Source organism: Leptopilina boulardi, unplaced genomic scaffold (genome assembly GCF_019393585.1).
Source record: "Leptopilina boulardi isolate dan_hultmark-lab unplaced genomic scaffold, ZJU_Lbou_2.1 LbouV2_248, whole genome shotgun sequence".
Classification (NCBI taxonomy): domain Eukaryota; kingdom Metazoa; phylum Arthropoda; class Insecta; order Hymenoptera; family Figitidae; genus Leptopilina; species Leptopilina boulardi.
The window spans coordinates 1,316,189-1,335,079 of record NW_026137805.1 but is presented as its reverse complement, the minus strand read 5'-3'; the positions used below and the strand labels follow the sequence as shown (position 1 = coordinate 1,335,079).

Genomic DNA, 18,891 nt, shown 5'->3' with positions numbered 1-18,891 from the left:
TATGAATTATTAAAAAAAAAAAACCCCCAATTACATATTTCTATTGGAAAAAAAATTCAAGATACATTCCTGAAATTAATTTTCACGATTATATGCGAGAATAAAAGTTGAGAACACTGGTATGACATAAAGTGCGCCGGCGTGAGCGCAAAAGCAAAAGGAACTTTGAGGCCGTCATTCGTTTTTAATCGTGACTCACAGTCGTTTTCCACCCGGGTATCTATCAGACCTTGTTTCTTATCCCTCACGATTTTTCAATTTTTACTACGTTGAAACGAATTTTATCTACAAAAGCACGTAAGTACATTTAATATCTTTTATTTGAAAAAAAAAAAAAATGAAAAAACTTTTCCAATAACTTATTGAATTTAAAACGAATATAACGTTTTCTATTTTTTTTAAATGCCCAATGACCTTGACTGACATTTAACACTTGCACGTAGATTTTCTTTTTTTTTTTTTGACATTCCCATAATTTTTCTAGTTATAATTATTTTATTATTGAAATTATCAAATTAGATTGTAAAAACAATTTTTTAAATGTATTTTTCATTCGCGAAATTTTAAATATTATCACTTCCTGGTTGAGATTACATATATATATGTTAAAGTTACGTCATACACTTGAGAACCCCTTGGAATGATATGGGGAGAAAAACCTTCAGGAAAATATTCAAGTTCATGAGTTTGCGCCCCTTGAAAATAGGACAAATTCGATAAGGGGTGTTTCTTTTTTTTCATGCGTCAAAAAAAAAAAAAATAATTAAAACATTTTTTTTTTTATAATTATTTCTTTCGATTTTGCAAAAAAAAAAAAAAATTGAAGGACGAAAATTTTATTAATTACAAATTTTTTTTTGGGAGGGGATAACAATTGAAGTTTAATTATTTGAAATTAATTACATTAACATGAATTCTTTTATTCATCAATAATCAAAAATTTTTTAAATCGTTTTTTGCCATTATTGATTAATAATTAATTAACTAATTTTATTATTACTTAATAATTAATTTATTTAATTAATAAAAAAAAATTAATTTAAAAAAACAGATAATTATGATTACTTATTATGATTAATCAATAATTAACTTATTAATATTAATTTATTTAAATTAATTATATTCTAAATATTGAGGAAAAAGTATTTCATAAAAATTTAATTCTACTTTTGAAAAAAAAAATTATAAAAGAAATTTCAATTGATAAGGAATTATTTACCATATGGATTTATTGATTAGATGAAATGAAATTTTTTTTTTAAATAAATAATTTTATGAGATTGTTAAACTAGATTAGGGCATTTTTATTAATACTGCAAAAAATTACAATTGAATAAATTTTTTTTTTTTTTTTTAAAGGATTATTAAATGACTAATTCTGATAAAATTCAGGAAATGGATAATTAAACAAAGTATCATAATTACATAACAAACATCGAAAATTCTAATTCCAATTTGTAACTATTACGTAACTGTTAAAAAAAATTACTTGAATTTATTTTTTTTTATTAATATTAATTTTAAAAATGATTAATAATGATAATAATTAAATACTAGGTAATAATAATATTAATTAATAATGTAGAAATTAGTTAATACTTAATAATAATAATAATTAATTCATTAATGTATTTAATTTAATTAATTATTAAGTTATTAATTAATATTATTAATTCTTTTTATTGTTAATAATTTTTTAGTTATATTAATTGTATTATTATTATTATTATTATATATTATAATATAAATAATATAATATTATAATAATAATAGTAATTTTTAAACGTTTCTATTATTATATAATAATAATAATAATATTAAAATTTGGACAAAAAAAATTTACAAGCAATGATGTAATAATATTTGGCATTTAAACACGAGGGCAATAAATATTCTTATATGAACGTTACGCTTGCGCGCAGACATTTAAATTAATTGTTAAGATTTCGTCATAAATTCTTTGAAATTAAGAGTTGCAATTCGTATGAACCTTTGGCCAGGTATCAGTCATTTTTTTTTCCCTTCATATATATATCCATAAAAAAACGATTATAGTTTTTATTTACAAAAATGGAAGCACGTATAGGTCTCAATGTCCACATCACTATCAGTGATTCAAAATGGGTAAGAGTCAAGTTCATAAATATTGTTTATTGATAATTTTTTTTTGCTGAATTATCGAAAATAATTTCGTTATTTATCTTTCGTGTTTTATATATACTTTTTTTTATTACAAATTATTTCCAATTTTTTTTTTTTTTTTTTTTTTTTTTTTTTTTTTTGGTAAAAATTAGAAAATTTTTGAAATTTAAAAAGAAAGTAGAGATTTTTTTTTTATTTTCCTTTTTGTAGGTTTTATTTATTATATTTAGTTTATAATAAGAATAGAATGATTTATTTTGATTGTAGAATGAAAATTTATTGATTTTCTTTTATTTTACATATTTATTTTACGGATCTATTTATCTATTTTCAATATATATATATATATTTTTTTTTAAAAAACTTTTATAATAAAAAATTTATATTTATTTTTATAATATTTTTTTAATGTCAAAATCACGAGTATTTTTAATATGTAAAAAAGCTAAGCTCATATTATAGTGTTTCATGAGCCAACTTTCAACCACTTCTATAACTTCCTTATGTTCATTTATTAGTTAAAAAAAAGGTTATTATTAAAAATAAAAACATTTTAAACTTTATAATAATAATAATTTTATTATGGATTTTCTGAAAATTAATAATTAAAAAAAAATTTGTTTCTCACAATAGGGTTGAAGAGAATTATAAAATGAGAACTTTTCCTTCACTTGTAATTTTCGCAATCATTTTGATGCTATTTGAGATAACACCACAAAAACAACCTTTTGAAACGAGACAGTAAAAATATTTAAAAAATTTTAAGAAATTATTATTATTATTATTATTATTAATTATATTAACATTAAAAATTTTTATTTCACTGAAAATAACAATTTTTTGTTATAGTATTATTTTGGAAATAAGAATTGATTTTCTTTGCTAAATAAAAAATTAATAAAAATAATAATAATAATAATAATAATAATAATTAACTTTTTATAAATTTCAAAGTTATTAATTAACTATTTTTCGATTCTGAACCTATATATACATATATACCTATAACAATTTTATTTTCAGTCATCATAATCAAGCAAAATAATAAGCAGAGAATACTTTTTTTTGCTAAATGCAAGTCATCGAAATTCATATTTATCTAAATTTTGGATAATGCTTTTTTTCGAAATGAAAAAACAAATTCAACAATTAAAAATTGTATTTGTAAAATAAGAGAAAATCAATAAATTTGCTACTCTGTAATACAATGTTAATTATTTTTTCTTATTATAAACTAAAAACCAAGTCCTTTCTTATTTAAAAAAATAATAATAAATTAATAAAAAAAAAAAAACAGAATTTTTTAAAGATAAATTTCAAGTTGATGTTTTGGCTCAATTATTAAAATTATTTTGTTAATAATTAATATTTACAAAATTAACTGCATATTCGATATTTTTTTTGTTTCTAATTTTTTTCTAGCATAGAAGGATAAAAAAGAAATATAAATTAATGTGTAAGATATATTAATTTTTTGAAATTTTTTTATGTACTCATAAATAAGTCACACGCTTTTTCAATAAAAATGCTTTCAACAAAATGTTCATTTTTAAACATTTGAAAATTTTTTTAAAAAATTGATAAAAGAAAAAGAAAAATATTTAATATTTTAATTTGTACTTATTTAAAAAAAAAAATGCTATTTTCTGATTCATTTTTCTGAAACCAAATAATTTTCTAATAAAAGTTTTTAAAAAATTATTTTAAAAAAATGTTAATTTTTTTTTTATTAATTTATTTGATATCAGAATAAACTTTTGGTTTTGGTTTATAATAAAAAAAAATACTCTTAAATTGTAGTGTAAATTTATTGTTTTTATTTTCATTTTACATATCTGTCTTGAATATTTTTCATTTAGTGCGCCCAATATTTAATAATACCAACAAATAATAATAATAATTCCTAAAATTACTTTGAGAAAAAATATCTGCAATTTTTTTTTTCATTAAAAATCCTATTTTAATAATTTTATTATTCTAAAAGAAATTAATAAAAAAATTATTTAATATTTTTAAAATTTCTTCAATTTTTCAAAAAAATTTTATAAAATTGTTTATTCTAAATGAAAATAAATTTTAGAGAAAAAAAATTGTATTATCTCGATAAGATGAAATATAATATTCAATTATAATAATAGAAATTTACAAAAGTTAATTATAAAAAAAAACTTTATTATATACTGTTATAACAAATATTTTGCAAAATAAACTTTGAAATTTTTATAATATGATAAGAAAAGAAGGGAATTTTATATTTATTTTTAATACTTTTTTTTTGCGTTTCAAAGTTTCACGAATTTTTCATAAAACTTTTTGTTTTTCACAATTTTTTACGATTTTAAAATATTTCTTTAAAAAATTAAATAATAAATAACATATTTTTATAAATAAAATCTTGAGACACAAAATTTACAATTTATTTTCATAAAAAAGAATTTTAATGTATATAAAGATACAACTTCAAAAAATTATTTTTTAATTTTTTTAATATCATTTTTAGTGCATTTTTCATAAAAAAAAAAAAAAAATTATTGCATGTGTAAGTTGTTAAATTTTCAACTAAAAAAAAATAACAGTCATATCTATATGAAAGTCATGAAATTTTGCAGCGTAAAAAAAAAAAGTATCGTAAAAATAATCATTTTTTTTAAATTATATTAAAAATATTCCATTGTTAATTTCTTAAAATATTTAATATAAATATTTGATAAATTTTCATTTTTATTAGGTTTTTTGAAATTTTTATTTTTTCAAAATATATTTAAAAAATTTTATGACAATGAAATACAAGTATTATTCTCTAAAATAAACAATAATTGTAATTCATTATAAAATAGAATAAATAAATTTATTTCAAGATTAAATTTTAATTATTTGATAAATTACATGATATAAAATATAAATGTGAAATTAAATTAAATTTTCTTTTTTTTTCTTGCAAAGTTGATAAAAGAAAAATAAAAAAAATTATCTATAACCAATAGTTTCTTCGTTTTAAACTATTAAAAAAAATGTTAGTAATATTTATCATTTTTTTAATGACAAAATCACGAGAATTTACAGTATAAATAGACGAAGCTCAGTAAGGTTTTTTCATAGTCAACTTTCAACCTCTTCTACCTTTGGTAACTTCAGTTATTGGTAAAAAAAAAACTATTTATTATAAAATTTTTTAAATTTTTTAACAATTCTAGTTTACCTAATTTAAAAATATTGTTGTTAAACTAAAAAATATCAAAAAGACAAAGCGATTAAATTTTATAAAAATAATTTCTTTTGGAATAATAAAATTATTAAACTATTTAAAATGAAAAAAAAATTTTTTTTTTTTTACAATAAAGTTGCAGATACCTATTTAACTTCAAAGTAAAATGAGAACTTTTACTTCCATTGTAATTGTCGCAGTTATGAGTTTGGTGTTAATGGCAATACCATCTGAGGCCTATTTTGCACGCCGGTAAACATATTTTTTACATTTTCAAGAACTATTATATTTATATATTTAATAAATTAATATTAATAAAATTAAATATTTATTCAATTTTACAAATTCTTAACTTTTCAGTCCTAACAGAAATCGTCCTGGCAAATAGACGTCAAAATCAAATTATTTTTTTTTTATTTTTCTTCAATGCGCTTTTTTTGAAAATAAAAAAATTCATTTGAAAAATCGTACATGATGTAAAATAAAATGAAAATCAATAAATTTTGTACTCTGTAATTAAAAGTTTATCGTTGTTTTTATTATAAACTAAAAAACAAGTTTATTTTTTATAGAAGGAAAACTTGAATGCAAAAAGTAACAAAAAAAAAAAAGAAATGATAGAAAAGAAAACAAAAAAGAAATGTAAAAAACTGCAAAAACAAAAGTATTTAATTTAAAAACAATTTATAACCTTTGTTTGTTTTTTTTAAAAGAATTTGTCGAAATTTTCATTCAAAGGCGAATTTTTAAGTGATTCGAACTTTTAAATCCAAAAATTTGCAATTCATCAAACTTTGATTTGTCTGAATTTTTAATTTCATGAATATATTGTTATTTGATAGAATTCTTAAAGTACGTTGAATTTTTATTTGACCGAATAAACACTATTCAAACAAAATATTTCGGTGTAATTTCAAAAATTGATCAATCACAATTTTCTTGATAATTTCTGATTTGTTAATTTTAAAAATCGCGCTAAATTTTTTTTAAAGATTATATTTATTTGGTAATTTTCAAAAAGTCAAATGAAAATTCGACGTTTTAAGAATATTATCCCCCACAGCACTGAAATTTTCCTAAAGATTTCCTAAAGAATTATTTCAAATGTTCGGAATATTTAATTTGCAATGTTTAGTGAAAATTGTGTAAAGATATAAATGTTTAGCGTGAAACATTTATTCAAGTGGGACATTTAAATCTTTTTTCACAATTTTCACTAAACATTGCAATTAAATATTCCGAATATTTCAAATAAATCTTTAGGAAATCTTTAGGAAAGTTTCGGTGCTGTGGGGGATATTATATTATATTATATTATATTATATTATATTATATTACAATCTAATTTTTTTTATAATCCGTGTGAATTATTGTAATAATATATAGATAAATTTGTCTGTATGTCTGGAGTGTAGGTCTGTGTATCGTTTCTCTGTATTTTAATATCTATAGTAAGTTATTTCATTGACCGTCTATAAGTAATATCAGAGTGGTCCAGACAGTTTTAGAAAGTTGTACTTTGTTCATATATATATAAATTTTTTCTATCTCTGGAAATATTGATTTTTAAAGAATTATTATAATCGACATAACAAGACCCTTGAGTCTTGCTGCGATTAATTTTATAAATATCAACTCTGCAAATGTAATTGTGGTAAGCAATTATTTTACATTTTAGTAAATATAACATTCTCTTTTTGTGTTTGTAATCTTGTTTTTTTGATTTGTGTCCAATATTTCATATTATTATTATTCCCTAATGTGCATATTGCAATGAAGTCCAATATTATCAAAACATTGTGAAAGAGACCACACTCATTTTTTTTTCTTCTTCTCTATATTAATTCTATATCAATATTATTACGTCAGTTTTCTTCATTGATAAAAATTTATTGCGAAATTCTATTTTATCATTGAAAAATAATAAGTTTCTGATTTTTGAAAATAATAATATTATTTATTATTAAAAATAATTAATTTATATAAAATTGCTGTTATATAATAGACATTTTTATCGTTTATTATTTTTGGCATAAATTGACGACAATCTATTTTTATGTATACGTGTTTAACTCTTCGTCTCGACCTTAGTATTTATATATAGATAAATTTCAATTGTCGAAATAATAGTCTGACAATAAAAATTAATTTAACAATTGAATGGCAAATTTTTAAACTCTTTTTTTTATTAAGAATTTAGTTTATTTATATTGGTATCATTTATCAAATTTTAATTTTTTTTAGTAATTTAAAAAAATTTGTAAAAATAATAATTTTCAAAAAAAAAATATATATATGTAACACCCAATATTTTGTCATTCCCTAGAGAGTGAACATATAATAACTGCATTTTTGTTTTCGAGGCCAACGTTGTATTTTATCAATATATTTATGGTAAGCCCGCAGAATCTCCAGAGAAATAAGACCCTGAAAATATGTTTTCGATACTCGATTTCCTTTTAGTTTAAAAGATGCAATTTCTCTCTCTCCCAAGTATAAACATCAGGATTAATAAATATTTATTTCCAAAAAACATGAGAGAGATACAATATTTTCATATCATCTTATGATATTATTTTTTTTTTATTTATTTAAAAAAAAGTCGTTTTTCAAATTTTTATTTAACACATTATGAGAAAAGAAAATTCTTAATAGAAATCTAGAAAATAATATTATAATCTACATTATAAAATTAGTAAAAATTTTGAAAAATATTATAATTGCCAACATGAAAAGTTTAAAAAATTGAAAAAGTTAGTTTGTCCCTCTTCTCTTATTCACTTTAAATCTTTGCTAAGGAGAAAAAGGAAAATAACACACAGAGAATTTCCGGCCTTGAGAGTTTTCACATAATTTTCATACTCTAAAGAAAGAAAGAAAGAGAAAGAAAATTTCTCTCAGGCAGTAAATCTTTTAACTGCACACGAATAAAATAAAAGTCGAAAAATACGGTAATTTATTCGCACCACCATTGTGAGAATTACTCCCCAAAGAGGACAGTAATAAGACGGTAAATTTGACGAATAAATCCTTTTAAATTTGAATTTTCTTCCTCCACTTTAATTTCATTTCTGCTACTTCAATTTTCCTCTATTTCCATTTATATAACTTTCATAAAAAAAAATGCCACACTGAATGTGAATTATTTCTTTGTTTTTTTTCTTGGCGAAAAAAAAAATTATTTTTGAAATACGATTCGGTTTACTAAAAAAGAAAAAATGTTTAATCTCGATGCTGCGTTAATTTTTTTTTCAGATTGGCAACGATAAGGTGCAAGAAAAGTTTTTGTATAAAAGCCTTCCTTTTTGATAGATAAACACATAACTAGAAGTGGAGATGCAAATTTTTCATGAAAAAAAATTATGATTTGCAAGTCTGAAACTTGGTATGGTAGCAGATATTAACAGTAGAAATCACGTAAAATTATTCCCAAAAGAATTCGGCAATTTAATTTTGCCAGAAGTCGATAAAATCGCAAGAAAATTGATAAAATTGCACTGATATATAAAATAAAAAAAATTAATAAAAAAAAACTGCACAAATAAATTATTATTTTTTGAAAATGAAAATAGTTAGCGACTCGAAAAAGAAATCTCACTCCGCCGGGATATGAACCTAGAACTTTCGTCTACCCATTAGCTATAGGTATTTTAACCAATTGAGCTACAGAGTCATCTTTTTTTTATAGAACTAAAATCCCTTTAAAAACGAAAAATAAATTGCAAAGTACTTATAGCACTGAAACTTGTTACTCTCGGGGGGTTTTGGGGTCGCTGATTACAAATCTAGTGAATTTTCTAAAAAATAGTCCGCCATCTACCTTCTAAAAAGCTCGGCTATATTGATTTTATCGACAAATTTTTTCTCATGCATTTTAGGTTATGTTTATAAGCTGTCACTTTTTAATTATCGAATTGCACATTGTCTTTGATTTTCTGTTATTTTCATTTTCAAATTAAATAGTGAAATGGTCTCCGCAATTGTACTATTACCAAAATATCTGAAAAAATTCGTTTAATTTTCAGTCGATTCAATTCGGCCATGATTGATATAAATTGATTAAATTTTTTGCATCAAAAAATGAGACCGTTTCGTGTATCATTTCTAAAAATGATACACAAAACGATTTCTTTTTGATATAACTTATGTGCATCAAAACGTTGCAATAGAAAAAGATACAACCAAGTTTACTGTGTATGTATTATATATTATAAATATATTTATATATTTATATAATATATAATATAATATAATATATATGACATAGTATATAAAATAAAATAATAAAAATTGATAAATAAAATAAAAGCAAAACAAAAATTATGCAAAAATTAACAACTGCCTTAAAAAGTGCTACTTTATCTGCCCAAAACAGGCACAAAAAAGACACTTTTTCATGTCAATGGCGAAAAAAATAATAAATAATTCACAAATGCATTTCGAAAAATTCTTCTCAATAAATGTCATCAACATTTTATATTTATTTCGTATTTGACATCATTAAAGTTTGTTTTTTTATCGTTAAAAAAAGATTAAAAGACGTAGATTTTATTATATCCTTTTTCACAAAATTAAACATCCCTCAGACGGCGCCGATGCTCGTCTTGAATGAAGTTTACGAGAAATTTAAAAAGAGGTGATTGTAGTCGGTTTATATAGTTCCCTTCTCCTCCGGTGGGGAAAAAAAAAAAAAAAAAATTGGGGTGATAGCAAAAGTAATAGCCAGGACGCGGTTTACTCTCGTGGCCGGTGTATATCTCTCAGGTCAGTCCAGGGTGTGCAGGGAACAAGCTCAGGACGTCTGCGCGTGCTGCATTGCGGGTTGCCTACTCTCGTATCTTCCCTCGCTCCCTTCATCACCTTTTTCATTTCCCCCACTTCTTGCTATGCTGTAAAAGCTCAACCAGATCCTCTCTGTTTGTTACTGTACTGTATAGTAAACTGATCAGTTCGCTCTCGGTTCTCCAACTTACCGGAAGTCAAAATGTAGTAAAGGGGAATTTGACGACCGCGTCCATCCGGTTGCGGTCGAATTTTTTTTTTCAATTTAAATAAGAACACCAAATTTTCTCTAAAAAAAAAGACCTTTTTTTTAAGGATTTTTGTTTTTATAGGCGTAATAATGAAAAAAAAAAAAATGTGCTGTTCTTGTAAATGCCTCAGGATGTATATTACATACAAACTGGGCTAATTGTTGTATTATGGTTAATTGTAGAAAAATAGGGCGCGTTTATTAAAACGCTAAAAATGTGTCTCTTTTCATTCTTTATTGAATAATAGCAAAAATAATTATAATATCAATATAATAATAATAATAAAACTGCAAAATCCTTTATATATACTTAGTTTAAGAAAAAGGTGGACAAATGCGAATGTGATAAAAGAAAATTTCTTTTCTCTAAATGTTGAAAAAAAAACTCTACGCTTTTAGATGCTTTCGCGCTTATCTCGAAAAGTTTGTTCTTTTAATCGAAGGCAATCGAGGCTTGAAAAAAAAAATTAGAAAAACTATTTTTTTTAGGTAATAAAGAAGTCTTTCTTCCACCTTTTTGATTTTTTGTTGAAAATAATTTTTCCCCAATTTTTGTGCGTTTTTTTAAAAATATTTGTTGTAGAAACTGATTTTTTCAATAGAATTACCTTTATTTGAACTTTGAATTGGAAAAGTTTTTTTTAGAATTTTTATATGGAAAAAGAAAATAATTTTTTTTTTGATAATTTAGAATATGGCAAAAGAAGTTTACGACAAAGCTGTACCTGAGTTGAAGAAAGAATTGAGCGAAATCGCACAACAAATTGTCGCTCCCGGTAGAGGAATTTTAGCCGCTGATGAATCCACCACAACTATTGGAAAGCGTCTTAAGGACATCAATGTCGAAAATAACGAGGAGAATCGAAAAGCTTACAGACAACTTTTATTTACAACTGCAAAGGTAAAAGAATGTTTTTTTTTGTCGAATTTGTAAAAAAAAATTCTCAGCAAAATCTAATAATTTCTCAAAAAAATTGAAATTTTTTTTTCTTTTAGGATGTGATTAGTCAACATATCTCGGGAGTGATTCTCTTTCACGAGACACTCTATCAAAATAGCGACGATGGAACACCATTCGTGAAACTTCTTAATGAACGTAATATCTTGCCGGGTATTAAGGTTGACAAGGGTATTGTGCCATTATTTGGCACCGATAACGAATGCACAACTCAGGGTCTCGATGATCTTCAGGCACGTTGCGTTCAATATAAAAAGGATGGATGTCACTTTGCCAAATGGCGTTGTGTCTTGAAAATAACTAAAGACACACCAAGTAAACTTGCAATTCTTGAGAATGCCAATGTTCTTGCACGTTATGCATCAATTTGTCAAAGTGCAAGAATAGTACCAATTGTCGAACCTGAAATTCTCCCCGATGGCGATCATGATCTCGCGAGATGTCAACAAGTCACTGAGGAGGTTCTCGCTGCCGTTTACAAGGTATATTTTTTCCTAAATTGTTGATTTATATATATATATATATATACAGTCGAACCTTCGTAACTGAGACTTGCCTAACTGAGAAACCTCTATAAGTGAGAAAAATTTTCAGGTCCCGTCATTTTTACATGCAAAAACCTCAATAAGTGAGAATCATTTTTCTTGATTAGATCTCTATAAGTGAGAGAAACGCGCTTTTCAAACCTCTATAACTGAGAATCTTTTCTATAATAAAATTTTCTAAAAGTCAATATTAAATTAATAAACACTACTAGCGATGTATTCCTCGCTCGCTAACGCTCGCTCGGTTAAAATTGTACTTATTGTTGTTTACTTATTGTAGTTTATGTATATTATATATATAATTTATGTTTTAAATTAATATCTTATTAATATTGTATAAAATTTATCTTAAAATTGAAAAAAGATGTTACATAAAAATAGTTTGTAATATTTTCTAAAAGCATATATGCAAAGTATTTTGATTTATTTGAAAATAATTGAAAATAGATTTTTCAAGGACAGTGTCGAGGTCACGGGGTCGGTGTCGTTTTTCGAAATTTGTTAACTTAATATAATAGAAGATGTTTCGTTTTAAATTAAGAAATGTTAAAATTATTAAGTTAAAAACATTTGATTTTAATGACACTTAAAATTAGACACAATATTATAGGTTACTAACTAAAAATTGAAAAAACAACAATAAATAATAAAAAATAATAATAAAAAATTGAAAAAATCAAAAAATTCTTAAAAAATTGCAAAATAACCCTTTTTTGGGATAAAATTGAAAAACAACCCTTTTTCGGGTTAAAATTGAAAAAAGATGTTACATAAAAATAGTTTGTAAGATTTTCTAAAAGCATATATATGCAAAGTATTTTGATTTATTTGAAAATAATTGAAAATAGATTTTTCAAGGACGGTGTCGAGGTCACGGGGTCGGTGTCGTTTTTCGAAATTTGTTAACTTAATATAATAGAAGATAATTAAAATTTGAATGTAAGAACAAAGGCTCGTTGTTCAAACTACAATTATACCTATCACAAAAAATAAAATTTAGTTTCAAAACGACTGCGTAATAAGAAGCGTTTGCGAATTACTTTATTTTTAATATTCAAAATATCGAAGAGTAAATTTAAATCTTTTTTATTAAGTGAAAAACAAAAAATTTTTAAAAGAATTTAAAAAAGGAAAAGAAACGAAGTGTATAATAGAAAGTAAATTTACTAGAAATTAAATGCACTACAAATTCATAAATTTTTTGAATTTTCGATGAATGTTAATGATTCAGTTTTTGACAAAATTTATGAGCTTGAACACCATGTTTCAAAATTGCACAACTAAAAAACAAACAGTAATAATAGACTTTTTTTTCATAAATTTTAAAGCAATAACAATTTTTATTAAATTTGTTAAATAAATAATTATATGAAATTTCTTATTACGTAAAAGTGAAACTTTAATTAACCAAAAACCCTTAAAAAGCCTCTATCAGTGCAATAATCTCTGCAAGTATAAGAAAACCCGCTTTTGAATCTTAATAAGTAAGAACCTGTCTTACTGAGAAACCTCTATATAAGTGAAAAAGAATCCCTTGGATTCTCACTTATCGAGGTTCGATTGTATATTAGGCTCCAAAGCCGACAAAAATCAGAAATATTTACAGAGCAGTACAAAATTTTAAAACTTAATATTTAGAAAAAAAATATTTTTTTTTTTCTCAAAAAAATATTTATATGATTTAAAGGCATTGGCTGATCATCATGTCTATTTGGAGGGAACTTTATTGAAACCAAATATGGTAACACCGGGACAAAGTTGCCCAAAGAGAGCAACACCTGAGGAAATTGCATGCGCCACGGTAACAGCTCTTCTTCGTACTGTACCACCGGCAGTTCCCGGTATCACTTTCCTTAGCGGTGGACAATCCGAGGAGGAAGCATCAGTTAATTTGAATGCAATTAATAGACATCCGGCAAAGAAACCATGGGCATTGACATTCAGCTATGGACGTGCCCTTCAGGCATCTGTTCTTCGCGCTTGGGCTGGTAAAAAGGATCAAATTAACGCTGGTCAAGATGAACTCATCAAGAGAGCCAAGGTAAGAAAATTTACATTTCATTTTAGTGTCTTTTTGATAATATTATCAATCACATATTGCTTTTGATTTAATTTCACAAGGAAAACAAAAAAAAAAATCTTTAATGAGAGCAAGAAAAGAAAATTGATTTTCATTTTATTATTATAGTTTTTTTTTTAAATAATATTAAATTTTATAGAAAATTCTTGAAAAAACGACGATTTTTCAAGTGACCAAAATTTGAATTTTCCGAACAGTGGATTTAGGCGCGAATTTTAAACAATTTTTGAAATTCGCGGCTAAATTTTTCTTGTATTTATTCGGTCAAATGAAAATTTGTCGACTTTAAAAATTTGTTTTTAAATAACTGAAATTTTTGGTAATAAAAATTTGGAAAGACGAATTTAGAGTTAAATTTTAAAAATAAAATAAAAATATTTTATAGTTGGAAATTTTCAAAATTATCCTTTTCATGCTGCATTAAATTAGATTTTGTTTTCTAAATTTTTTGAATTTCTGTTTTTTTAATTTGAAGTTTTAATAATTAATTGAGCACTCCATATAATATTTTAATTTCCAAAAAAAAGTCTGGATAATTTTTGTTATTATTATTTATTATTTTTTTTATTATTAATTTTTAATTATTTATTTATATTGTTTATATTTTTTTGTACTATTTATATTATTTATCATTATATTCATTATGAATGAAATAAATATAATTTCTGAATTTCTAAGCTGGGAAATAAATTCTGAAAAAAAAATTTCAAGACTTTTTTTTGCAATAATTTTTGTAATCATATATAGTAAAACCTAGTTTCAGTATTATAGTTGAACTTGTATGTTTTTATCTTGTGTTATTGTTCTCCAACACTTTTTAACATATTCTCATATAAATATCTATATATGTGTGTAAATAACTGTCAACTATTTGGAAAAGTAGATTTTTTTTTCTATTTATTTCAATCACGAAACATATTATTATGTATTTTGAGTATCATGCAATCCTAAAAATGTGACTTTAAAAATCATTTAACAAAAGGTCACATTGAATATTTTTTTTCTCGCAAATATACGTGTTTCGTTATTTTCTTTCTTTTATCACTGTTTTTATTTGCAATTTTATTTCTAAGTAGAATAGTAGCTTTAAAAAAAATAGAATTTTTTTTTCTATAATTCTTTCGCTTTTTTTCTTCATTTTAGGGAAAAAAATATTATTAATTAATCATTAATTATTTCAATTTAATTGGGGCAAAATTTAATTTTAATTTTTGAAGTATTTAAAATTTTTAATTCTTGATTATATTTTTCGATCATCAAGAATAATTTATAACACGATTTTATTGTAAATAAATATTTTCATAAGAACTTTTACCGTTATTTTGTTATTGACTATTTAAATTTTAAAAATTAAAGTTTTTAGATTAAAATTATTATTATTAATTATTAATATTAATATTAATTAATATGGCATTTTATTTAGATTTAGTAATATGTTTTTTTTTAAATATAATTTAAGTATGAAATTTTTTCTTCTCTTAATTAATGATTAATTTTTTTCTTCGTCGTAGAATTTTTCTTTTATATTTGTTAAATGTGTTGAGCAATAATTTTTTTGCTATAGAATTATTTTTTTTTCGTTCGACTTGTAGAATTTATTTCTTTTTCTAAATTGTAAGGAGATGGCTCAATTTTGTTTTTAGAGTAAATATTTTTGTATCTTTTTTTTTTCTATTTGCATGTTTTTGCATTGTGAATGTAGTGTATAATAAATAATTCTTTAGGCGAATGCTGCAGCTTGCCAAGGAAAATACGTTTCCGGTAGTGTCTCTAGTAAAGCTGGAGCTACTTCTCTTTTCGTCAAATCGCACGCCTATTAAATTTCTCACTCTCACAATTTTCTATTGTTGTCGTTCTTGTTATTTTTTAACTAATTTTTAACGTAAGTATACAATATTGTCATAACATTTTTTTCTTTTTATCAAAAATCATTTCAAAGATCTTTTTTTATCGATTATATTAAAAAAAAAGGATTTAATTTTGATTTTTAAAAAAGAAGAATTTGATAAATATAGTTTTTTTTTCTCTTCTATTTGAAAAAAGTAAATTCTATTTAATTATCTTTTGTGATTAATTTAATGTTTCTTAAAAAAAAAAAAAAAAAAAAAAAAAATTGTGTAACATTAATGTGGAAATTTTTTTAATTTTGCTGTTATTAATTTTTTCCACAGGCCAACAGCGAATCGGCACTTGGAAAATATGCAGGAGGTGTGGCAGGTGCAGCTGGAGATGCAGCTTTGTTTGTCGCAAATCACGCGTACTAAATGAAAACAAAATTTTAAATATAAATTGTAAAAACAAAAACAAAATTCTCGAAAACAAAAAATAATTGAATAGGTATTTTATCTGTATAAAAAAGAAAATGAAAATATTTTCCTTTAAAAGAATTTAGAAGGGGAAGAAAAATTCATTTTCATCTGGTTTTTTTTTTTGTTTTAAAATCATCGTTGATCGAATTTTTTTTTTCTCTGATTAATTTAAAGAGAGGAAATTTTAAATTGTTTCTATTTTTTTTTTAGTAATTTTTACATTTAATTCCTCGCTTCTTGTATTTTAAAGAATTTCGTTTTTTTTTTAAATACGAATTGCGATGGAATTTTTTTTTTTTTTTCGTGACTGTCTCAAGAAATAATTGTCTAATATAAAGAAATAAATAAAACAGAAAAATGTTAAGCCTCGATAAATTCGATTTTTTGACAAGTTTCGCGAGATTTTTGCAACAAATTCTCTGTCATAATTGTTATAAAAAAAAAAAAATAAATAATTAATATCAATTTAGGTGAATGTTGTCTTGAAATATTATATTTTCTCGGCTTAATATATGAAATAATAATTATAATAATGATGATGAAGAAGAAGAAAAAAAAAACTCAGTACTCACGCGCACGTGTACAACAAATTTCTGTCATTGTGACAAACAATTGTATATTATATGAAAAATCAAATACGGATAAATTCACATGTTACATTAAATGTTGTTGATTAGTGGACGAGTCGATTATATTGTATTTACAAAATAAAATTAATTATAAACATTATCTTGTATTAGAAATTTTACGTCACTAATAACTGATATCTCGTATGTAAATCAATGTTTTGTCTGAATATTTTCATTTCAATATTATAGATCACTAAATATAAAATGTGAATGATAAAAAAAAAAAATTGTTCTTTTTTCCAATATTTAGAAAATATTAGTTTTATTTAATTATTTAGAAGATGAAATTTTTTTGATTAAAAATAATAATTAAAAGCAGAAAATTATATAATTGAATTTATTTTTTATTACAAAGTTGAATTTTGTCAAAAAACTTCTTTTTTTTTTTAACAAAAATAAATGATTAAAATTAGTTAACTTTTAAAATTAAATAGGAAAAATATTTTATTGAGAAAAATTTATAACAAAAATAAAATATATTTGGTTTTATTTTTTTTTTCCTTTTGGAAGGAAATTATTATTTTTTTTTTTAAATTGGACCACTTTTGAATTTACTGAGATATTTTAAATTTTTTGGCATTTCCAATTGTTTCTTTTCCTGTTGTATTTTTTCGAGTTGTTCCTTTAAAATTGCCATTTTCAATGCGTGTTGTTGTTGATTTGTTTGCATTTCAAGTTCCCAGAGTTGCATTTTTTTCTCATGTTCAGCGGCAAGTAATTTTTGTTCCTTTTCAATTTCTACACTGAAATTTTTTAACAATGTCTCTTCATAAACTGTTAATTCGCGTTTTAATTTTTTTGCCGGCACAACATCTGTATTTTCATTGGAATTATTAGTGCTAATGCACTGATGATGATGATGATGATCATCATCATCATTATCGATAATTGCCTGAATATCTGCTGCCACATTTTTTGGAGCCTCTTCTAAAACGCTAATTATTTCACATTTATTATTATTATTATTCATTAATCAATTTGTATTATGTATAATTTTTTTTTAATATTAATATTCAATTTAAAAGAAATATTCAAAATTTTAATCTATTTTTAAGAAAAATTATTATTTTAAAAATTAAAACATTTTAAAAATTATAATTTTTAAAACACATTTGATAATTTTAATTAAAAAAACAAAAGCAATTCTTACCCACTTATAGGATTTAATATATAAAAAAATTCGGAAAAATCTTCGTCAATTGTTGCCTGAAATAAAAAAAATATATTTCGATAATTAATTTTCGAAAGGAAAATTCGAAATTAAACACACGCTTTTTTTTCTAAAAAAAATTCATATTTGTTTAATCTAATTCTAATTAATATTTGTTTTTTTAGAAAAAATTTCACGGACGTTATAAAGATCTGATAATATATATAACCTCAAAATTATTCCGCGGCTAATCAAAATGAAACTATTAATTAAAAAAGAAACTTACCTCTAGTGCCGGAAATAAAGGTGAAGGTGCCTGTTCACCTATTTTCGGTGACATTTCTTTTTCCAATAAATTGTAATTACTAAAATAATTGTCATTGTTTAAAAAAATTTGCTTATGAAATTCATCATCATCATCCTTGAGACAATTCTCAAAAAATGGAATAAATTCATCATCATTATGTGATTTTTGATTTGATTCAGCCATTTTTTTTTCTTTTTGCTCTATTGAAAACTTTATTATCACAAAAATTATGCAAAATTCACTCTATTTTTATATTTATAAAGAACGTTATAAAAATATTTTGAAGAAAATTTGAAACTTCTGCGCAATTATTGAAGATTTTTATGCGCAGCTGTTATTGCACACGCGCAACAGTGTAGCCAACAAAATATTTGAAAAGTGAAATTTTTTTCTCCAATTTTTCTATATTTTATACAAATACAAAATAGTATTTACTCTACAATGTTTTTTTTTCTTATATTAATATTGCACTATTTTTTATTTTGTTTTTTGTTATTTATTTTATTAATTAAAAATATTATTTATTTTACTGAG

The 18,891-nt window shown here is 23.0% G+C and overlaps 3 protein-coding genes across 6 annotated transcripts in view; 1 reads left to right on the top strand and 2 right to left on the bottom strand.

The window, feature by feature from the left end:
- Positions 1 to 18,891, bottom strand: part of LOC127280518 (cyclin-dependent kinase 10) — an 85,612-nt gene that overhangs the window by 25,879 nt on the left and 40,842 nt on the right. The gene's annotated exons all lie outside the window — the stretch shown is intronic.
- LOC127280519 (fructose-bisphosphate aldolase-like) lies at positions 134 to 17,000 on the top strand. Of its 3 annotated transcripts, none has more exons than XR_007842836.1 (6): positions 134 to 297; positions 11,071 to 11,280; positions 11,376 to 11,819; positions 13,570 to 13,923; positions 15,687 to 15,844; positions 16,134 to 17,000. XR_007842836.1 is itself a non-coding variant. In XM_051303561.1 (5 exons), exons 2-5 carry the CDS (start codon positions 11,074 to 11,076, stop codon positions 16,224 to 16,226), a joined length of 1,098 nt encoding a protein of 365 aa, XP_051159518.1. In that variant the 5' UTR covers positions 134 to 297; positions 11,071 to 11,073; the 3' UTR covers positions 16,227 to 17,000. The 3 variants fall into 3 exon arrangements, 1 of the variants encoding a protein (XP_051159518.1); XR_007842837.1 differs by lacking the exon at positions 134 to 297 and adding an exon at positions 10,850 to 10,868; XM_051303561.1 differs by lacking the exon at positions 15,687 to 15,844.
- On the bottom strand, positions 16,524 to 18,658 carry LOC127280536 (uncharacterized). The gene is made up of 3 exons (XM_051303585.1): positions 18,337 to 18,658; positions 18,051 to 18,106; positions 16,524 to 17,835 (listed from the first exon to the last, which is right to left on the bottom strand). Exons 1-3 carry the CDS (start codon positions 18,538 to 18,540, stop codon positions 17,430 to 17,432), a joined length of 666 nt encoding a protein of 221 aa, XP_051159542.1. The 5' UTR covers positions 18,541 to 18,658; the 3' UTR covers positions 16,524 to 17,429.